The following is a 23704-nucleotide window of genomic DNA, read 5'->3' on the forward strand; positions in this document are numbered from 1 at the left end:
GGGAGAGGAGCAGGCGGGCACCCTTGTGGCCAGAGCCCCCCCAGGGGAGGGGGAGGCGCCGCTGCCAGGAGAGAGGGAGGGAGGGGAGAGAAAAGGGGAAACAGTGAGTTAGGCTTCCAAGAGCTGAGGATGAGAGAGCCAGAGCTGGGAGGGAGAGGGCAGGGAGGGCTGCTCAGAAGTGAGGAGAGGGAAGGGGCCCAGCCAGGGGCAAGGAGAGCTCTAGAGGGAGGGAGCCAGCCCCTGACCCTGGCCCAGCGGTAGGGCTGTGCAGGGCTGTGCAGCCAACATGGACTTTGCCCGTGGCAGGTCAGGAAGGAGCCAGATTCTGCCCCTGCGGCGTCCTTTTCATTCCCTATTCCTCATTTATGATCCCACCCCAGGGTCTCAGGAAGAATGACTGACTGTGTCATCCCATCCCTTCCTCAGTTTCCCCATCTATTGTGGGATTTGGACTGTGAGCTCTTCTTAGGGAGGAACAGAGCCTCCTGGGAAGTGTTGGGGGGTACTTCCTCCAGCTGCTGGCTTTGTGCCGGGGGCCCTGCTGGAGGCTGCCACCAGTCAGTGTAGGGTGCAGGTCTCCGCGGTAGGGCTCCTTTCAGCCCTCAGAGTTGCTGGGCCAGGGAGTGGCGGTGGTGGGCCACGAGTGCTGGGGTGCAGTGTGTGTGTGTGTGTGTGTGTGTGTGTGTGTGGTGCCGGGCTGGCAATGGTAGGTGGACTGCCTGGGGCCTCTCAGGATGGCCAGGGCGTAGACAGGGCCACGAACTCCAGATGTCCAGAGCCAACCTCCATTTGGGGAGGGAGGAGACACCCTTGTGATCCACCCCCCTCCGCCTTATCCCTGTGGGTCAGAGGCTCTGGGGCAGCTGGGAGGTAGGAATGGTCCCTGTGGGAGCTGGTGAGAACTGCCTATGGGGCCCCTCATGTCCGGAGCTGGGACCAGCACTGGAGGGATCCCCAGGGACTGCCTGGGAGGGAGGAGGGAAGGAGCCCCCCTCCCACCCATCTGACAGGAAGCTATGGCTTCGTCCAAGGCCTGGCATCCCCCAGCCCTTCCCTCCTGGATCCCCAGCATCTCTTCCATTGGTGAGGGGATGAGGGAGGTGGGCACTGAAGCTTCCTCTCCTACAGGGCCTGGCTTTGGGGGGAACGGTGAAGTGAAGGCATAGTGAGGCCCCCTGCCTCCCCCTACGCGCGCACACACAGACTGAGCTGCAGTGAGGCCCTGCTCTCTCCTCTCTCTGCTCTGGGGTCCTTGGCTTGGGAGCCCAGGGGAGGGGCCACTTCTGCAGCTGGCTGGCCCCGAACTCCCACTCAGCCAGCTGCTATTGAAGCTTCCAGAAGCTGCAGCTCTGCACCCCCTCCCCGCCCCCTGAGCCAGGAGAGGCCTTTGCTGACCTGGGGGAGGGTGTCTTGGTGAGCGAGTGGGCACCCTTAGAAGGACTAGCACAGACAACCAGACAGATGGGTGGCGGAGCAGATGGACAGAGACACCCACGCACAGGCAGACGGAGAGAGACAGACAGATGGACCAGGACTGGGAGAGACGGACATACAGAGGTGCTGGCAGAGACAGGAGTCAGAAAAATGGAAGGGCCTGGGGAGAGAGTAACAGACAGGCAGAGACAGAGACTTGGAGACAGGGAGATCCAAGGGGGGGAGACAAGGTGACTGAGATGGGAGAAGGAGAGATACAGGGGAGAGAGGGAGGGGCAGGAAGAGACAAAGAAAGGGGGAAACCCAGACCGAGAGAAAGAGAGAGGAGAGACTGAAGGCTACAAACCACAGACAAGGATTTGGTAAGAATCTGGAAGGTGTTTTCTCCTGCTTCCCTCCCCAAACCCCCAGGCCAGCCAAGTCTCCATTCCTTCCACCCCTGGCTCAGTTTCCAGCTGCTAAAGAGGTCAGGGAGAAAGAGAGAGGAAGACACACACACACACACACACACACACTCCCCCCAGATCCCAGAGACCCCTTTCCCCTGATCTCTTTGTAGGGGGAGGGAGTTGCGGAGGGTGCCTCTCCTAGCCCTGACCCCTACTCGCAAATGTACATACCCCTTGTCTCAGAAAATATCCCAGAATACTTCCCACTCACTCCCCACTCACACTCACTGTGTGTCTCCTTGTGTAAGTGCACCCCCCCATACTCACGCCTGTCCACAGGGGCCTGGCCTCACACACACTCACAAATACACATTTTGTGGCATACATGTCTCTGCTCTCACACTCATCTTGAATCTCACAAACATAACCGGTGAACCTGTCCCTATGCTTTCTTACCCATACAGGCAGTGACACACAGGCCTCATCGTGGCTTCTCAGAACATGTTGATACACACACATACACAGTCACACTCTCACACAACAGTGGCAGACACCCCAGAGCAGAGAGAGGACTCTTTCTCTCTGGAGGGGAAGATCAGGGTTCCCAGGGAGCCATGGTGGGGGGGTATGCCCCCCACTCTGACCTAGCTGGCAGGGCAGGGAGGCAGGAGACACTTTCAGCGGGTGGCAGCCTTCCTGCAGGGCCTGGCCTGGACACAGAGAAACTGGCTGGTGTGAAAGAGCTGAGAGCTGGTGAGAGTGTGTATGCACGTGTACAAACATGTGCGCGTATGTACAGGTATAAGGGATGGTGAGTGTCTGTTACAATGTGTATGAGAGAGACTGAGTGCATATGAGGTGGGATATGGGTGTGACAGGAAGATCCACTCCCCAAGGTGTGTGGAGTGTGTGGGTGTGGGTGTGACAGCTACTTGTCGGGTATGTCTGTGTGGAGGCATGCATATGTGACAGGTGCATGTGGCTGTACCTGGCTTTGCAGTGTGCGGGTGTGTGTCATGGGCGTACACATGTGAAGGACTGGGACTCTGGGGCTGAGGGGCATGTGTACCAGGGTGCAGTGTTCTGCAGATGTGGGAGATGTTTGCGTGTGAGTGTAGTGTAGGCAGGGTGCATGGATGAGGGGGTAGCTGTGTGAGGCTGTGAGCTCGTAGCCTGGGTTGGAGGGCTGTTTTCCAAGGCAAGGATGCTGCGTGAACAGAGGCCACCGGCATGAACACATGCGAAGGGGCTCCAAGGCACACAGTTGGGCGCTGACCCACACGACGTACGAGGACAGACAAACCCGCCCCTGTCCTCCCTCTTGGTCTCTCCTGGCGTCAGTGGTTTTCAAAGGAGCCTCCACGAGGACTGTTTGCTGTGCAGTTCCCCCCACCCCCCAGCCCGTGCCTCTTCAAACACAGGGATGCCCCCCAGGCAGCTTTGTGGAGGCTCCTGCCTCGACCATCTGAAGGCAGATGGGTGGGCTGGGATCTGCTGCCGCCCCCCCAGGGAGCGAGGAGGCGGCACTGCTCCTTCGGCCTGGGCACAGGAAGAGACAGATGGACTGCCTGTCTCGACACCCGGACGTGGGGTCTGGGGGTAGGCGGGCACCACCGGCAGAGGGGCTCTAGCGGGCAGCCCCCAGGTGGGCCCCTGAGCAGAGGCCAGGACTCTGCCCTTCACCTCCTCAGAGGGGCACCCGCCCTCACCCCGCAGCCCCATCACCTGTCTGGGCACAGGGGCCCAACTCCAGCCCCTTGTACCTCCTAAATACACAACCACTTCCCCACTCACAGCTCCAGCACCCCCAAACACACAACCACCACATGCCTACCCACCCAAACACATATTACAGCTCTAGTACTTAACCAAAACCCAGATGTTTATGACCCCCAATATACCCCCAGACACCCCAACACACACACAAGGCTTCTACCACATCCTGAAACAGATCAACTCTTCCTCCAATCCCAGCACCTCCCCAGATACACCCAGGACCCTACTGTAGCCCTAATACCTTCCACACACTCAGGTTCTCAGAGTCCCAGCACCTAACCAGACACCCACAGGCTCTCCCGACGGCCCCAGCGTTTCCCTCCGCTGCAGCTCATCATGTCCCCAGACACACCGATACAGCCCCCTACACCATTCCAAAATCTCCCCGTGACTTACACGTACACACACCGCCTCAACACCCACGCAGAGGAGGACACCCCTGTAGCCACACCATTTACCTCAAACACACAGACACGGTGCATCTTTGAACAGTAATGTCCCCTCAGCTTCTCGTACCTTCCAGGCCGTGCACGTGCATGTGCATCCCGCACACGCACACACACCCCCCAGATCCCAGCACCTCCGCAAACAAGCAGTCCTCTGTGTGTTCCCCAGCAAGCTGCAGCTCCAGTACTTTCCTCAGCCATCCAAGGGCCCAGGGACAGCCCCACCCCTCTCCAAACACCAGTCCCGCACTCATACACAAACACACAGGGCCCCAGCCCAGTCACCCCTCAGAGCAGCTCCGCCCTGCGCCCACACCTCACCCTGCAGCCGCACTCCCACCATCACACGTTCCAGCACAGCCTCCCTCCTCAGCGCTCTCCATCACCGCTCCCCCACCCCACCTTGTCCTCCCCAGCCTCCCTCCCCCAAACTCCCCCCAGATAGCCTCAGCCTTGCAGACACACTGGCCCACTCTTCCGTGCTCTCTCTCATTCTCGGCTGCCTGGTCCTCCCCCACTTCCCAGAGCCTCCTCTGCCTGGGGAGGCATCTCCACCCCCCCTTATTGCCCCAGGCCTTCCATTCCTGGACAGTGAGGCTGTACATCTGGTTCAAAGCTGCCCCACCCAAGACCCTGTGCTCTGGCACCCTGGCCTGGGCTTTGAGGGTTTGGGGCCTCTTTGGGGGCTCTTGGCACCTGGTCATCCTGGTGTGGCAGCCAAGAACTCTGAGTACCCAGCCATGCCCTGACTCTGTCGTGTATGGGTAGGGGGGGGGGTCTGGGCAGGGGGATTTACCCCCAACCTGCAGTTTCTCAGGTGCTTGCCAAATCCTCCTCTTCTTGGGCTCACCTGAGGGGGACATTGGGTCTGGAGCTTCAGGAAAAAAAGATGGAGAAGGTGCTGGCTTGACATGCTTCCCCTCCCACCCCACCCCACCCCCAGACCCGGGCTTGGGGCTTGGTCTCCCTGGGAGTCAGTTCCAACAGTGAAGGTTACTTTACTAGATGCATGATTTTAAATGGAATCTCCACCATCTGTTCCACCCCCTAATTACAGATGCACAGAATCCGCCTCAGAGGGGAGCATGAGGGGAGTGATTTAGAGGCTGAGCTGCTTCTGCCTGCATTAGGGCTGGGGAGACTGGGGGGGCCTCTGGGTATTGCTCACAGCCCCCCAATCCCATCTCTTTCCCAGGGACCCCTCGTGCCTCTTCTCTTGCTGGGGGAAAGGCTCCTAGAAAGGTGCCCCGACCCCCTAGACCTGAAAGAGGAGGCAACTGCAATGCTGAGGGAGGGGTCCCTGAGAGATCGCCTGTGTCCCAGGCCCCAAGTCTGGGGAGGCAGGCTCCATTAGAGCCTTAAAAAATTCAGTGGATCGATCTCTTGCCTGCTTCTTGTGCCCTGGGGAGCCACAGGCGCTGGCCTGGCCCAGCTGTCTGCCCACCCCAGGGGCAGCAAGGATTAGTGAGGTTAGGGAGGGGGCGGTTAGAGCAGAGGTGGGGACATCCAGGTTTTGGCAGCAGAGGATGTGGCCAGGCACGCCAGGACCCACCAGGTGTGTTTGCACGTATGTGCCGGTCCTCCTCGGCACATCTGGCAGGCCCGACCCCAGCTTGAGCCTTGCCCTGTGGGGCTGGACGGGCACCAGGGGCCGGAGGGGATGGACCAGGGCCTGGGCCTCAGAGGGTTCCGAGGGACACCCCGAGGATGGGTCTACCTTTGCCCGTGGCTCCAAGGACCTGGGGCCCCGGCCAACTCGCTGGTGGTGGTGGCGGCCGCGGGCACGCTGTGGTAGAAGCTGGAGCATTCACTGTGGGGAGAAGGGGAGAGAGGCCGGGCTACAGGAATTTTAGATTGCTGCAGGCAGGAGGGTCTCTGGAACCCTGTGGAGCGGGCAGTCATGCAGAAGTAATCCTATCGCTGCCTGCCTGCATGGAGGAGAGGAGAGGAGAGGAGAGGGGGCTGGGAGGGGAAGGATGGCGCAGCCGCCCCTTTCCCACCTCAGCCCCTGCCCCAGCCAGCTGTGGAGGGAGCCCGGGACCCCAGGGGGCTCCCCCCGGGAGGCACCACCCTTCCACCCCTGCCTGTGCCCCCTGGAGGGGCGGCACCGCAGCTGTTGCTCGGCTAGGAGCTCTGGGTTTTATAAATAATGCAGCTTGGAGGTGGGGGCCAACTCAGCCTTGGGTCACCCACTGTGGCATCATCTCCAGCTGGCAGTCCTGTGGCAGAGCCCCTCTGCCTTCCAGCCTGCTCCTCCTCTTTTGCTATGTGAGTTTGGGCCAGAGGCCCAGCCTGTGTGAGCTGGGCCAGGGCAAAGGAGTGTGGAAGAACCCAGAACCTCCTGTCCTTTTGTACCCCGCCCCCACCAGCCTTCACAGGTTAACTGGCCACTGGCTCAGCAAATCCAGGCTGGGAAGGGATGACCCGCTGTACGGGGGCCTCCCTAGTTCTAGCCCCTCCATTTTGCAGATGGAGTAACCAAGCCCAGAGAGGGCAGGGATGGCCAAGGCCAGCCAGCTGATGAGCAGCTCCTTCCTGTCCCATTCTGCTGTCAGTCAAGGCTCTTCTCAGCCTCAGCTCAGCTAAGAGCAGGGCCTGGGGGGTGGGGGGGATGTTTGGGAAAGTGGTTGCGGCTGAGACGTTGCCATGGCGATGTTGCAGGATGCCGAGCTGAAGTGGGGGTCTTACAGGGTCTCTGGGGCCCCCAGCTCCACACCCCTGTGGTCTTCTCCTCCCCATCTCCTGTCCCTCACCCAGAGGCCTGTCAGGCAGCTCCGGTGACAGGCTGGGTGGGTGACAGGTGGTGCAGGTGATGGGCTGGATGGGTGACGAGCTGGGTGGGTGACAGGTGGTGCAGGTGATGGGCTGGGTGGGTGACGAGCTGGGTGGGTGACAGGTGGTGCAGGTGATGGGCTGGGTGGGTGACAGGTGGTGCGGGTGCGAGGCAGGCAGGTGACAAGCTGGGTGGTGACGGGCCCTGCTGATGACAGGGAGGGGGTGTGGTTGGCGGGGATGCTGTCTCCTGGCTGGTGGCCTGTCGCAGCCCCCCACCCTCACGCGTGTGCACATGCACAGACTCTGGGCTCAGAGCTTGGGGCTAAGATACTAATGAGGCTTATTACGTGTGGGGGGGCAGGTGCCCAGGCTCACTAATGAGAGGCCTTTAACGAAGAGGGGAGACAGCTGGGGGGCTTTGAGGAATTTGGCTGGCCCTCCTGGTCTGGAGGATGAGCCAGGTCGGGGCCCCACCTACCCTTCCCCCCGGCCACTTGGCTTTGTGTTAATACTACCCACAGTCATGATAGTTACCATTGTCCAAGCGTTTGCTACACTGGCCGAGCCCTTTACATGCGTTTTCTTATTTCAACTCAGCAGTCGTAGGAGGGAGGCACTATTGCCCATTTTATGGATGAGGAATCTGAGGCTGAGAAGGCAAGGGACTTCACGTAACAAGTTTCTGTTGCAGCTGACATTTTAATCTTAAGTCTTTCTGTCCCCAGAGCCCATGCTCTTAACCATCCCACCAGTAACACTCAGGTCTTGGCGCAGACCCCGACCTTCTCTCAGGGCCTCAGTTTCAGTCTTCTGGAAAATGGATGTGCGGTGGAGGAGTGAGCACCATACGCTCTTCAGCTCTGACTTGGGTGGCTTCAGGGGCTCCTCCAGTTAACTGTCAAAGCCTCACCCCATCTGGCCCAGATTCTAGGTGACACCCCTGGACTGGAGAGAGGGCAGGGCTTAGCACTGAGGGAGCGGAGCTGAAGGGGGATACCTGGGGTATCCAGACCACTTCCTGCATTGTGTGGTGGGGAGGCTGAGGCCTGGAGAGGAGCAACAAGGGCCCAAGGCCACATACCCTGTAAGCTGTAGGGCCCCGTGGGATCCCAGGTCTCCTGGCCTGTTGGAAGGGCGGGGCTGGGAGTGGTGCCAGAGCTGGAGGTCACCTCCTCCTGGACCCCACCCACCAGCCTAGCTTCTTCCCTGGAGGTTGTGAGCCCCTACATCCTGGGAGGGTGCACGGGGCTGTTGGCCACCTCTTTAGGGCCATGCCCCTTCCCCGTCAGTCTGGGCCCGTAGTGTCAGTTGATCTCCTCCCTTTGGGACCCATTGGGGTGGAAACTCCCTGGCAACAACTGATGGATGGGTTAAGGCCTTGACATTGGCCTGGGGCCACAGCATGACCCTGGAGGGACCAGGCTAGGGCTGGGGGGCTTGGAGGGGAATTTAAGGGAGAAGAATTAGGGTCATAAATCTTGGAGCATCTGGGTTCTCTTCTCCTCGACCTTAATCTCTTACCAAACCTGCTCTCCGGCTGCTCATCCAAGTCTGAGGGTTGAGGGGGGTCCACCTGCCCATTCCCCTCTCCCTCCAACTGATGCCTCCCCCCCCCCCGAAATTGCACCCCCTATGGGGAAGAACAAGTTGCAGCCACTGCCGCTGGACAGAATTAAGAACTTGTGTGTCTAGACTACTGGATTTGGCCTCTGATTCATAACAGTAGGCAGGGCAGAGAGCTTCACTGCCTCAGTTTCCCCAGCCTTGGGTTTGAAATCCTCTCCTGGTGCCTGACTGCTCAGTCAGGAAGGAGTGCTAAGACCAAGAGGGATTTCACAGCTGCGGGACACATGGCCCTGTCCTCAGAAGCCCCATTCTGAGATAAGCAGCACAGTCCTGGCCTTGAGAGCCCTCAAACCCAGAGGTGAGGTCTTGAACTCAGGCTGGGTGTGTGCTGAGGCTCAGGTAGGGAGTGGGTGGTGCTGGGTGGCTGGTCTGTTTTCTGAAGCAAAGGCCGAGGCTGGGGAGAGGCCAGAAGAAGGGTGGAGGTTTGCCTGGGGGCCTGAGGAGCCGTCTGTGGTTGGGGGTGGGAGCCTGGAAGGGTCTGGCTTTCCCATAGTCCCGGGCAGCTGTAGCCTGAAGTTCTGGGGCCCTCCTAGCTCCCCAGGGAACCCGCTGCTGCCCGGCCCTGGGGACCCAGGCGTCCTGGCGGGTGAGGGCGGGTCTCCGGCAGGCGCCCTGCCAAGCCTCGCAGCCTGCTCACCAGGAATCTTGTTGCTGAGAGATGGAAGATCCAGGTCGGGCCTGCAGCTCATCTCTCCCCTCCGGGAGGAGGAGGGGCCCAAAGATTCCTTCCTGCACCTGCCCTCCCATCTGGGGCAGGGCCCTCCTCAGCAGTGGGTGGGGCTGGGGGGCCCAGGACAGGCCTCTAAGGCTCCGTCACATGTCCTGGAGCCTAGCCCAGCCAGCAGTGGGCACCGGGGCACTCTGGAGGCAGAATGAGCCTGGTGTGGCAGAGGAGAGGTGGGGGTAGGGTGCTGAGGCCACAGGGGGCCCTGCATAGGGGCCTAAGTCTGGCCCTGGCCCCCACTGGCTCCCCCAGGGCAGAGGGTGAAGAGTTGGTTCTCTTCCATTATGGGAGCGTGATTTTATTCCACGTGTCACGGAGTCTGAGATTAACTTGCTCACCAGTCTGTGACAAACCCCTCACACCCAACACACACATACACACACAGAGGCACAGAGACACACGGAGATCCTTGGTCTCACAAAGGCACCTTCCACAGACACACATAAGCATTTCCATGCTACAACGCATGGCAGACTCTCACATGCAGATGCACAAGCACACACCGAGATACAGTGTGTAAAGATACACCTAGATCTAGATCCACAGTCTCCAAAGCACAACGTTCTCCCACTCACACTAAGACCACACAGACAGAGATACAAACAGGCGGTCCAGGGGGCTGCTCGCAGCCCTACCTAGACATGCACAGATCAAGGATGCCCGGTGCCCCACAGGCACAGATACACGTAGACACACACAACCCCAGACACAGTCTTGTGGGCAAGCCTAGACCAACCGCCACACACACTGAGACAAAGGCCCAGATACATACAGAGACAGACAGGCACAGACACACAGCCGGCAGCACGCACACAAGCACAGGCGTGCACACCCGGACACAGACAAAGACAAATAAATGCCCAGAGGTTTTGCTGTGGACAAAATGTGAGGCGCACACACACATCTGGGCCTCCTGCTCGACCTCTCTACCTGGGGACTTGGTGATCTGGCACCCGTGGCCCCAGGGAGAACTCTGAGGAACCTTCTGCTCGGTCAGAGCCCCCCACCCTGGGCCCAGGGCCAGCCCCCACCTCTGGCTCCCGGCCCGTGGCCGAGGCCATGCAGCCACACCCTCAGCAGCGCCCTGACATCCTACCTTACCCTCCGCGTCGTGCACACTCACGGTCACACCGTCTCCTGCACGTGCTCACGACACCATCCACGCCCGCACACTTACGGTTTCTCCCTCACACCCCCCTCAGGTGTCCCCTCCTTGTTGTCTTTCTCAATCACTGTCCCCACCCCCTCACCCCGCAGACATGCACAACCTCCGGCACAGCCTTCGTGGCCCACACCCTCGCCTTCTCACGCAGACCCCCATGCACAAATAGAACGCACGGGCTCTCCGCCACAGACCCACAAGCCACGTACACGCGCTCCTTCACATACTTCCTCAGCACCGCTCTCACAGACTGATTCACAAATGCAGCACACTCACACACGCACACTCCCCCGCATACATCCCCACCGCCTTCTCACATGCGCGTGTGCGTGCACACACACACATACTTTCAGAGCCTCCCTCACACCATCACTTTCCTTCCTCTGTCTCTCACAAACACTCCCTCTGCCAAGAGCGTGGCTCTGCTGCAGAGCAGCCCCTGAAGTACTTGTCACTGTACTCCACCACGTCCTTGGCCTTCCTGGCCTCAGTGTCTTCCCTTCCACCTCCAGCCATGCATACTGTGGCCTTGTATTCTTTTGCCATTTCTCCGTTTAGTCAACAAGAATATAGAGAGTATTCATTTATTCATTCAACAAATGTTGACTGAGCACTGATTATGTGTTAAGCATTGGGGATACTATGATGACACAGGTCCTTCCCTCGTAGAGCTCTCAATTTTGTGTCCAGTTCGTTTGCTGCTTGTCTCATCTGACTAGAATGGAAGGTAACCCTTGATCTTGGATGTTGAGAGTTGTGTAGGAGTTCACAGGAGGAAAAGTAGGGGAAGGGTGTTCTAGGCAGAGGGCAAAGCATGTGCAGAGCCTACAAGTAAATCAAGGTACAGTAGGCTGGAAACTGAGGTGATGCTCAGAGACTAGAGGAGAAGCTGCAAAGAGGGAAGAAGCCAGATGTCACAGAGTTTAGATGCCATGCTCAGGGGTTTAGATTTTGTCTAATGGGCCACAAGGAGTCATGAGAAGTCTTTAGTGACAGGACAGGGTGAGGAAATGATGGTGGTCTGACCTAGAAGAGGTGAGTGGGAAGGAAAGGAGACTCATTTAGGCACAAGAACCAGTGGGGTTCCAGTTCCAGAGCTGTGACCTCAGGAAAGTCACACAACCTCTGTGACCTGGGTCCATCACATGAGGATGGGAGACAGTACCAGAGCCGGGCTTATGGTATATGCTCGATAAACAATAGCCATTATTGTCAGTTATTGGTAGGACATGGCAGGGCATCAGATGAGGAGGAGATTTTACTGAGCACCTACTGAGTGCTGGGTACTGCGCCAGGTGCTGGGGCCCAGAGGGGAGGTGGTCTGCGGCTTCAGGAAGCTCACACACCGTAACCACAGCTCACATGGACAACAGAGTGCGGGGTGTGCGGGTGGAGGCAAAGCACCTCGGAAGGTTAGAGGAGCATGAGGGCTCTGGGTGGCTCACGAAGGAGCTGGCATTGAGCCGGACCCTAAAGAGGCTGGTTGAACTTGGGCAGGCAGAGGTGGGAGAAGGAGCTTCGGGGAGAAGGAGCCCTGTGAACGACAGCCTGAGGGCAAGGGGTCTAATCCGGCTGTTGTGCGGGACACAGGAAGGGGGTGTCGTGGGATGGGATTATGGAGGCGAGACCTTGGTGGCCAGGCTAAGAGGGGGGGTCAGCACGGGCTGAGCTGCACTCTAGAAATCCCATGTTTTGGTGGTAACATGGAATGTATCCATTAGAGACTCTGCTCCAGGCTCCGCCAGTAAGCCGTTGCCCTCTTCGACCTCAGTTTCCCCATCTGTGTGATGAGTTCAGTCTTGTTTAGGAGGGAGTTGCGGTATCATGTCCTGGGGCTGGCCTAGCCTACTTTGTTGGGCATCTTCTGGCCTGGGATTCTGGGTCTCAGCAGTGCTTCCTTCCTGAGCACCCTCAGCCAAAGAAAGGAGCAAAATGAGGGGTTCCCCAGATGCAGGTTTTGGGCGCTGCAAATGAGGGGCCAGGAGCTCCACACGGAAGGGTGGGGTCTTTGGCTGGATCTGACTCCAAGCCCCAGAGGGAAACCAGAAGAGAATGTCAAGGTCCCTCTTCCCTCTCGCCCTGACCCGTGTGGTGGCAGATGTGGGCCATGTGCCCAGTCCCTGGTCCCAGGGGGTATCAGGACTATTCTGCCCACTGACAGAGGAGCAGGGCTTGGGTTCAAGAATGTGGCCCAGGGCTTAGAGTCCCCTGGGGTTAAGGAGCCAGGAGGCCAATCTTAGGGTGGCAGAGCCAAGTAAACGCCCATGGGTAACAGGGTTCATTTATATTTGGTGTTGCCAGGAGTTGTGGTCTAAGGCAAGTCCTGGTGACACCCAAAAAAATAAAAAAAATAAGAAAAAAAATGCTGATTTTATAAAGACTGCTTTCTTCCATAGTTGACAAACTTATGATGGTACCGATGGTTGGATACTACTCTTAGAGATGAAAAAGGTCTTAAGGAATCTTCCATATTCCATTCACCAATCTATGTTCTTGTTCAAAGCAAAATTAATTCCTTTCAAAATTAACGTATTAGCTTAATAATTTTTAATCTTAAAATAATCTGTGAGAATGGGAATTTTGGGTAGGAAAAAGTGACAGAAGATGGGACAAAGAGAATTCATAGAAAGACAAAACAGAATTTTTTAAATGGTGGGTACGAACTTCTGTTTCCAACTATATCAGTTTACCTTAGAAAAACACACTAGAAAGGCCAGATAAATCATAAGCAACATTTGACTGTGAGCGTTAGAAAGCTACTGAGGTAGCCATGACCTAGAAAAGTAAAATAGAGAAAGAAACTCACTGAAGTGAGAACAATATTCTGCACATGCGTTTCTAGCCCAGTCATTTAGAAACTACTGATGAAGAGCAAAAGTCTGAGAAACCAAATGTGGCTACTAAGAGGTAGAAAAGCCAGTAGATCTTAGGACAATGTCATAGGACTAAGGAAACCAGAGTTGGAAGTGAGAAATAACAAGGCAGCTAGAATTTTAAGGACCAAAATCACAGAGAGAGTAAAGATTCAGAGAACGGAGCTGCATTCAGCAACAGTGTTCCCTTGCAGTATTTTCCATGTATAAAAGGTAGACAAGACAAGATGCTAAGAAGTCAAACAAAAGCTAACTGAAGTCAAAGCAAAGACTTAGTTGGCTCATAATGCTGAAGAGACAAAATTGGGGTTCAGAACCTATGAAAGATTTGTGGCCCAATGGAAAACTAATGATACGAATTAGGACACTGGAAGTCTCTACATATGTGTGTGTGTGTGTGTGTCTGTCTGTCTGTCTGTCTGTGTGTCTGTGTGTCTGTGTGTTAGGAAGGTTGATGCAACATCTACATTGAACCTTACAAAGAAGGAAAATGAGTATGAAGTTGGTCCAGGTGACTGAGGTGATCTTCCCCTACCTAAGAATAGGAAATTCTCTCCTCAAGAAAATACAGTTGACCCTGGAACAATGTAGTATTTAGAGCCGCTGATTCCCTGTGCAGTCAAATATCCACATACAACTTTATGGTCGGCCCTTCTTATCTGTGGTTCTGAATCTGAGGATTCAACCAACCACAGCTCATGTAGTCCTGTATTACTTATTGAAAAAAAAATCCATGTATAAGTGGATCTGTGCAGTTCAAACCCAGGTTGTCCAAAGGGCAACTGTAATGTCATTCAGATTCTCTACAACTTGTCATATCCCAAGTCTGGTATTCACTGAAGAACCACCAAGACTACCAAGAAAAGGAGAATTAGAATAAAAAACAAAACAGAATCAGAATCATAGATGACCTAAACATTAAATTTCATACATATTTTGGTAAATATTATCAAGGTCAAGAAAATAGATGACAAGGTGAAGAATTTAACTTGACAACTAGAAACTAGAAACTGATTGAAGTTGAACTGATAGAGTTAAAAATTATACGAAATTTAAAACTCGGTAGTGGATTGGACACAGGTAAAGAGAGGTAAGTGAACTGGAAGATAGAGTAGTAACAATATAAAGACTAAAGCACGGGAAACGAAAAGAATAAAAAGTACACATAAGCGCATTTGAGACATATGGGCCACAGTAAACATTTTTATCATATGTGTAAACTGGAGTCCAAAGAAAAAAGGAGAGAGAGATTGGGATGAAAACAATATTTCAGAAATATTAACAGCTGAGAGTTCTCTAAAACTAAAAGGAATATATGGAGCCTTAAATTCAACAAGCACTAAAAAAAAAGCAACAAGAACAAATACAAAGAAAACCACACCTAAGATCACCACAGTACAATTCATGAACAGCAAAGAAAAACATGACATCTTAAAAGCAGCCCAACGAAAAAGAGAGAGATTACTTTCAAAGGAACAATAGGATTAAGATTACAGTTTACTTCTCAGCGAAACTGAATGGATACTAGAAAATAATGGAATAACATTTTTAAGTGCTAAAGAAAAGAGCTGCCCATTGGGAATTCTAGAGGCAGAGAAATTGTTGTTTGGAAGGAGAGATGCAATAAGGAAATTTGCAGACAAACAAAATTTAGAAAATATTTTCTCATCAGAACTGACTGAATTAAATTATAAAGGGAGACCTGCAGGCAGAAGGAAGATTATCACAGATGAAAATAAGGACTTTATAAAGAATTATGTATAACAGAAAGGATAAATAAGTGGATAAACCTAAATAAAATCTAACAACACAAAAGGGTAATAATAAAATATATCAAAAATTAGAATGCATTAAAACAAATGGAAGAGGAAAATATAGTAAAAGAAATGTAAGATTTCAGCATTGCCTGAGAAGCAGTAAAACAGCTAATAAGTCATGGTACATGTGTAACTGCTACTTATATAAAAATAACAAGCTAATACAAGGCAAAACGGAATTTGAAGAAATCTCAAAGGAAGAAAGAAGAGCAAAAGGAACATAACAAGGTGGGACAAATAGTAAACAAGGAGTAAACGATCTGTAAGAAAATACATTAACTGTAAATACTCAAATGACAAGGATTATTGAAACAAACAAAAAACCTAATTCTATGCCACCTACAAGAGACAAGAGTCAGATTGAAAATGAAAGGATTCAACAATTATGTCATAACAACAATAAGTAAAATTGAAGAAGATTTTTTAATGTTAACATAGATTTGAAAGCAAAAAGTATCACTGGCAATAATGCAGGATAATAAAACCCACTGTTACTTTACAAGCAATATATTATAAATCTAAACTTCAATGCAATATATGAAGGGAAATTCCAAAAATCTAAGTAGAAATAGAAAAATCTGAATTACCTAGATCAGTAACATAGAACCACAACAATAAATCAGCAGATTATACAAGATCTGAATACCATCATTAAAACTTTGGCCTAAATTTATATAAAACACTGCACCAACCATGATGGAATATATATATCCCGCAGAAATTTTTAGGTGCACATGGCACATTTATAAAATTGACTATATTCTGGTTATAAAACAAGACTCTGAATAAGCAAGAAATTTAAAACTATATAACCAATATTTTAGCAAATAGTTGGATATTAAAGACATACGTCTGATCATTATGTAGGTCAAAGATAAAGTTGCAATGGGAATTAGAATTTTATTAATTGAATGATAATGAAAACATGCCATAACAAAACCTGTGGGTTGCAAATAAAGCTGTGGTCATAGAGAAGTTTATGTATTCCAATTATACTCTCTAAATGTAAAAGGGAAAGGAATAAAGCAACTAGAAGATAACCTATCACCCTGAGGTAGGCAGCTCCTGAACTGTACCTGGTGGGGAAGGCAGGGCAGAACTTCAGGAGGCCAGCTGAGAGCACGGTGAACACCATGTCAGGAGCAGTCTCCAAGAAAGAGAATTTAATGTACAAAGGGATGACTAAAATATATTTAAGAGCTAGCACCCTGACCCTTCTTAAGGATGACTTACGTTGCTGGGGAAAAAATAAGAAGTGCTCGATGTAGCAGGTGAATAGCTTTATAATTCCCAGGAGAATCTTGGTACCAGGACCACACAATGAAGAACTTGGAGTCCCCATGGCTAATCCAGCAGAGAAAAAAGGAGGAACAGAGATGCGAGAGAAAATAAAGGGAACTCTTGGTGCAATTCGGTGCTGCTGCATGCCCAAGTCCAGGTATGTGCTCTGTCTCTCCACATCTTAAATAAAAGCCACCATGTTCCTCAGTCTTTCAGGTACTTAGAATTTCTCTTTAGAACCTGAAAATGGGGTCAGGTTTCCGGTCTGCATTGCTAGAGTACAAAATAGAGGCAGGATGTTTGAAATAGTTCTCCATCTGGCAGAGGAGGCCTTGAAGCTGTGAGCCACTCGCTGCAAACCAGCAGGACATGAAGGATTCTTGAAGGATTCTCCCGTGGGGGCCCAAAGGGGTTAAATGAGCACTCTTTGACTTGTACTTGGTGGTCCCAGAACTTGACTTGGGCTTGGAGACTTCCATGAAAAGTCTGCCTTCCATCTAGTGGCTTGGGTTTCTTGGGCTCTCTGCTCCAGGCTAATCCCTTCAACCTGCTTTTCCCATTTCTGCCAATAATCCCCCTCTCCAGACCTTCCTAATGCTCTTCTGGGGCAGGGGGGAGACTTACTGAGGGCAATGTTTATTTCTAGAGGGAGAGGTGACCACATGACTTCACACTGGTCGTCCCCTTGATTATTCAGTTTCTGTCTAGATTAGTCGTGGGTGTTTGTGCACCCCAGCCTCACCCGCAGGAGGCTTTAGAACACTGTCCTTATCTCAGCACTGAGCCTCTATCTAGCCTCCTTCCCTCTCTCTCCTTACCCATCTTTACCCACAGACTCGCAGGCTTTCTGGACCTCAGAGGAAGATAAGCACTTCACAGAACCTCTGCTACAGAACCAAACATATTGAAATGACTCTTTACGAAGATACTGAAACAACAGAAAAAGAATACATGATGATTGTTTCTCCTGAGGGTTCAGTTACCTAGGGGGCCTTTAGCAAACTTTGACTGATAAATCTAACCTTTCCTTCCTTGGCAATAGTTGATAACACTGTGAGGAAAACAAGTTAGAGAATGGAAAAACAATATTTGGATTTCAACGAAATAATAAAGATGCAGGGACTATCTTTGACTTTTGCAAGGTAAGAAGAGAGTTTACATTTTGATTATTTGATGGCAGGAATCCCTTTTACAACAGGGCCAGTCTGCATGATGCATTTAAAAATCAACCTTTTCAAATATAGCCATAACCCCCACAAGATTTCTTGATTTCTCTGGGGTCAGATAAACTGTCACATTTCACAGTGGTGCCCTGTACATGAAAATGATAAACATAATCTGGAAGCACGGCAGTGGCTAAAACTATGGAGCTGGCAGCCATTCGCTGAAAGGATTTTTTGCTTTTAATTCATTGCATAAAATGCTAATGTCCAAATTCAGGCAGGTAGCTCTTACCAACCATCAAGAGCTTCAACCCTGCTAACAGCTAAGTATGCACTTTTAAACCCTACTTTGACTGCTCCAGAAACTTACTGGGTTTCGTTAATGCCTCTGTTACTATTTCCTTTGTGTCGTTTTCTTTTTCTTTAAAAACACAGCTGGGTGATCTTGGGGAAGTTATATTATTTCCTTGAGACTTGGTTGCCTTCTCTGTGAATATCTGGGTATAATTTTAGTATTGCTCAATAGAATTTTTGGTGATAATGAAAATATTCTATATCTGTACCATGCAATGCAGTATTCAATAGCTACATGGAGCTAATAAACATCTTTGAAATATGGCAAATGCAACTGAGGAACTGAATTTTTAATCTTATTTTTAAATTTGTTTAAATATAAATAATGCCATGTGGCTAGCATCTGTTGACAGTACAGATCTACATAATATTTTAAGGACACTCTCCACTCAAAAACTCTACCATTCATTAACTCAACCTAAATATTTTTGCCCTCTGACAAACAAAAAATAATTTATGCTTCCCTTGAAATTTTCTGTCAAGACCTTTATCAGTTTGGGGACATTATATTCTTAAAATTGACTTTGCTTTATGAAACTTTAATAATGCTGGAGTTTCCTGCCCTTGGTAACACCTTTGTGTTGATGGGAAATATTGTGGATGATCAAGGACCATTTCAAGAGATCATGGAGAGAAACCTCCTTCTGGATTTAATTTCATTATGAGGATGTCAAAATGCTACATTACTTAAAATAAAACCCGTACCGTTTTTATGCTAAGTTATAGTCTACATGTAGATGGAAAAATGTTAAAAAGATTTTTAAAGAACTGCGCATCTGTTTTTGAAGCTGATTTGCCTCTTCAAGGCTTGCTAGCACTTTATCCATCTCAGTGCTATTTCACTTAGTAAACAAATGCAGTTGCCATAATTGCTGCATATGTGTCTGTGTTCCCTTCTAGGCTATATGTTTTTGAAATTAGATACAATATTTATATCACAGGCCCTATGTATAGCACAATACCCATTGCTAATTCAGATTGTGCTTAAAGATATGAGACAAAATTTAAGACTTTTATTATAGTCATAAACATCTAGCAAACCAACCAGAAAATAAATGCTAGTTTTCAGTTGGTTGGCCGAGAACAAAAAAGTGAAGAATACCTAATGCAAAACCATATCTCTAATAACTACTGTTGGATTTAGAGCACACACATGCTAAAAAATATCTTCTTATCAAAGATTTGAGGTTGGACCTGAAAAAATTATATCAGAAGTGAAAATAATCATGTGGTCTGACCAGCGTGGATCACACAAAGTAAGTGTATACTATGTATAAAGTAGATAACTACGAGGTCCTGCTGTATAGCACAGGCAACTATATTCAATACCTTGTAATAACCTATAATGGAAAAGGATCTGAAGAAGAAATACATATATCGGAATCACTTGGCTGTACACCTGAAACACAACATTGTCAATCAACTATACTTCAAGTAAAACAAAACAAAACAAAAAACTAAGTGTAAAGGGAAGTATAGTTTTATAAATTCACCTCTGATATCCAATGGACCAACTGAAAGACAACAGAAACTACAACTATCTAGGAGACAGGACATGGCCGGCAAACCAGGCCGTTACCCTCGGTAACGGTCATACCTGCCAAAAAATATACAGACTAGCCTGCATTCATGAATACATAGGAATTCTTCATTTATCTGGCATTGTTAGGCAATGAGGTATTGTATGTTAGGAGAAGTTTTTTTAAAATGACAAATTGAAGAGGAGTTATTTTAACCTTCACTCGGTAATGTTTTTCTAAAATTAAGAAATGTATCTACTGGTGTATCTAATGTTTCCTTGATAACTCGGGGTCATCAGTTCAATCAACATTTGCATGAATAATGCAAATGGAAACAAGACAGGCATGCTTACTGAAACTGAAAATGACATAGCAATGGCTGGAATAACTGATGAGAGAGCAAGAAAAAAGCAAAACTGAAAACAAACCGTGATCAGGAAACAATCAGTCAAGTTCTGACTTTCTGTACTTAGTTTCAAAAAGAGACACCACAAATCCCAGCGAGAGACTCCAGCATCATTAGCTGTCTTTCTCCTTTGTTTCCACCTTCCTTTCCTTTTCCTTCTACCCTAGATTGTTCCAGGAAGTGTTTATAGCTCCTTGCAAGACAAATTCTAATACTTGCTTTCTCTCACACAAACTTCACAATATGTCCATGTGGTAAATGGTGTGGAGGTAAAAGAGAATTCATCACAGGGACAGCTCCTACGAAAATAAAATTAGAAACTAGCTTCTAAACATGCAGAGAGAAGGGCGTGGTGTCAGGCACTAATTTCCTTGCGCATTCCTCTCCATTTCTAATAGACGTTCTTCTTTACCAAGATCCGTTTTTATTGGTGTCCTGTTCCAGACTGCTCCACTCCGCCCATCCTCATCCTGTAAAATACATTCACACTCTTTTGTGACCCTCCTTATTTGCCCATTAAAGAATCAATCATAGAACTGTCGGAATTAAATACAGAGTGAAATTAAAATACTGGAGTCACTTGGAGGGTTTAAGCAGCTCCACCAGAAAATACTGGGCATGGATTTAAAAGAGGCTGCGTGGGACTTGCTCTTGTCCAAGTTCTTTCTCAAGAAGTATCTGAAATAAGCCTAAATTCAGAGTTAATCAGACTGGCCTGCTTTCTCAGGTGGACTGGAATTCTGCTCTTTCCTCTCAACTCCCTGATGTCAGTGGTACTTTCCGGAGAGGAGGTGGACTTCTCTGCCTACTGCAGAAGCTCAGTTCCCCCAGGACCCACTCCCCATCTGAATCCCACACTGGAGGCCAGATGCCAGCCTTCCCAGAACATTCGTGGCCTCCTTTCAGTTTTTGACCTGCTCAGATTGAGTCCCTCTAGACTCTTTCTGGAAACCTGATCTTCAACCCCTTTCCCTGACCTCGATGGTTACCTTCCTACTTTAGGCCTCAGGTGCTTTAGCTATAAAATGATATAGTTGCCCTTAATTCTAAAGTCTTCTTTCTAAAGCTCTACAATGTGGTGGCTCCTTGAAAATGTTTCTCTTTGCTGGTTTTAATTTTGTAGAGAATTAAAACCCCAGCCACTCTAAAAGACAGTAAGTTACATTGGATAAGGAAAGTGTGCTTTTGTAGTTAGATTAACAGGGATGGAAGACGACTTAGTATGTTTTAAGATACTCATGATCCGTTCTCGCGAGAGTCGGGGAAGAAGGGGAAGAGAGTTAATAAAATACCAAACAATTGTGACAAATTAAGTTCACCAAGATGTAGGTGATTAGTTACTACTTGAATAAGCCACACAAATCCAATCCAAGTTTTCCTTTAGTTTTCTAAGAAGGATCCCAGTGAACTGAGTCCCATGTTCAGTGACTCCACGTTCAATGGCTTAGTCTTTAAAAACCGTTACGTTGCTGGAAGCAGAAATATTGCCCATCAGTCCTAATTGATGTTTAGCTATCACGCACATTTGAAATAAATTTATTACTTTGCCTGATCTCAGTGTAATACATTCCAAAGGGGCAAAGAGCACACGAAAAGTTATGGAGTCTCCATCTTCTACACTGAAGTGTGCAATAAATTACATATTATTTGGCCGTGAAATTCACAAGCCATAGAAACCACACCATTAGCAATGTATACAGTGGTAAACAGCAAGTAATGAGAATGATATAAAACCAAACAGACTGTGTAGGTTGGCACTGCTGCCAATAAAGCAATTATTAAATGCATTCATATGCATCTACGCTAGGTAAGCTCTTTAGGGCAATTGATACGAGTTCTACATACCTGTCAGGATATTATATGTAAAACTAACCTGAGGTTTCCCTGAATTATTAGCATATGCTATAGAAACTTAAATGAAAAAATAAAAAAATCCAGCAAGGGAAACTCAAAGATTCTTTGCTTTTTCACTTTACTGCATATACACGTCCATCTTAAACAATCTATATGCTTATATCCAACAAGAGAGCATTGTTTTGCAAGACTGTTTGGGTTCTATCAGCATGTAAAGGTCGGACAACTCAACTTTAGCAGAGTCAGCTTTCAGGTGAATAATTGTTTCTTTCAGGTTGCGAGCATTTGAATTCTCCAGAAATGTTTCCCAAAATATGAAAATTAAAAGAGTCCTAGGACACCGTCCTTTAGAAGTTTTATAGTATCAAGGTTTTTGGAGGAGGAGTATCCTTGTCCATTATCAACACAATGATTCCAAGCAGGTCAATTTTTGCTGAGAATATTATATAACAGAACCCACTTCACCTCCATTATACTGACAATGATCTTCCTTACTTCAACCTTGTGCTTCTTATAAAGTTGAAAATACTGAGCCAAGAACAGACAGTGACAATGCCAGAGACTCAGATGTACCTATAGGTGCCTTCAGACAACATCAGCCACCCAGGCTAAAGTCCTGGTTTAAAACATCCCAACATGAATGAATCTCAAAAACCATATGCTGAGCAAGTGAAGCCAGATCAGAAGGGCACCTACTGTATTATTCAACTTACATGAAATTGTAAACTGGGCAAAAGTCATCTCTAAAGATAAAAAACAGATCCGTGGTGGCCTTGGGGTGGGAGATGGGGATACTTTTGCAAAAGCCTAGGAGGAAACTTTCTAGGGTTTTAGAATTGTTATCTATCTTTATGGGGGTGCTAGTTATACAAATGTATACATTAATTAAAAGTCACTGAGCCGTTGACTAAAAATGTCTGCATTTTATTGTATGTAAATGATACCTTAATAAGGTTGATTACAAAATGAACCAAAACCAAAACAAAGCAGAAGAAAAACCTCTCAAGACCTTAAAGAAAATACACTGTTTTCTTCCAGGGTACCAGATTGGAAATGAGGCATTGGTCTGTTCTACCCTCAGATTATCCTTAGGATTATCTAGTCTATTTTAAAGCACTAGAGTCCCCTATCAGGAAAACTCACCCCACGTTTAATTACGTTGATTTCTTCTGTGCCTCTTCTCCCAGCACAGTGAAGCCATTCACGGAAGAAAAACCAGCTTTTTCCAACTTTGCATCACCATATATTATTTGCAAAGCTATTATTTATAGAATAAAATTTGGCTACACTTTGTAAAAATCTAGCTTTTTGAGGCTTACAAATCTTAACAGTTAACCTATTGCCTCCACTGGAATTTGGAAAAAAAATTATATTGAAAATGAATAGCTGAGAATTGACATTTTTGCTTTTTGTGATTTTCTCTTCCCCTAAGATAGAAGTGAGTAGGAATGAGAAACACATACATAAAGAAAAAAAATTATCTTGCTGCCTTTGCATGGTTATAATTTATAGGAGGCCCTTTTCAACAATAATCTATTATCAGAATCAATAAAATATAATCTCCATGAAGGCCAGGCCAGGATATTTGTCTCTTTTTCAGCAGATTGCAATACAAACCACATTCATGGATATGCTTCTTGATGATCTTTGTAATACTGGAACAGTTGCCCATTTCCTCATGCCTCTTCACCTTAACTTCAACCTGGTTTTTCACCAATGACCTCACATTTCCTTCTCTATCACTTGGTTGTGGGCCTCTTTTCCAACTCCAACTCCAACTCCCATTTCACTCTGGAACCAAAGGAAGACTCACACCTTCCTGCTTTTTAATGATACCTCAAGATCATTTCCATATTGTGATCACCCTGAAGAATAGCCAGACAATTGTTATTTCAGAGCCATCTGACAGTTTGTAGCTCTAAAAATTAACTAAGGGCCAAATTTGTCAAAAATATCCTAGTTTAAGATTTTGGTAATACAGCAACAGTAATCGCGAAGTCACTTATGACAATCAGTGTGGGAAGCACCCTCCTTCAGGAAGATCCTTTGCCATACAATACTCTTTCCCTGTCGGGTAATAAGGAAGAATGGCCGTGGAAAGTAA

General features: G+C 48.8%; 1 protein-coding gene across 12 annotated transcripts in view; it reads left to right on the top strand.

Annotated features, from left to right (window-relative positions):
* Positions 1–23704, top strand: part of LOC307183218 (uncharacterized protein) — a 127455-nt gene that overhangs the window by 80159 nt on the left and 23592 nt on the right. For 7 of the 12 annotated variants that reach the window (XR_013827423.1, XR_013827424.1, XR_013827425.1 and 4 more), the window contains 2 exons: positions 16317–16460; positions 17138–23392. The exons of 2 other annotated variants lie outside the window; for them this stretch is intronic. Coding sequence is in view for 4 of the 10 variants with exons in the window: in XM_079915431.1 (XP_079771557.1) it covers positions 16317–16414 (98 nt within the window). In the remaining 6 variants the exon portion in view is untranslated. Of the gene's footprint in view, positions 1–16316; positions 16461–17137; positions 23393–23704 lie in introns of those variants that run through there. 3 more of the 12 variants (XM_079915432.1, XM_079915429.1, XR_013827427.1) reach the window with 2 other exon arrangements.

This window comes from Stenella coeruleoalba (genome assembly GCF_951394435.1).
Source record: "Stenella coeruleoalba genome assembly, chromosome: 3".
NCBI classification, from domain to species: domain Eukaryota; kingdom Metazoa; phylum Chordata; class Mammalia; order Artiodactyla; family Delphinidae; genus Stenella; species Stenella coeruleoalba.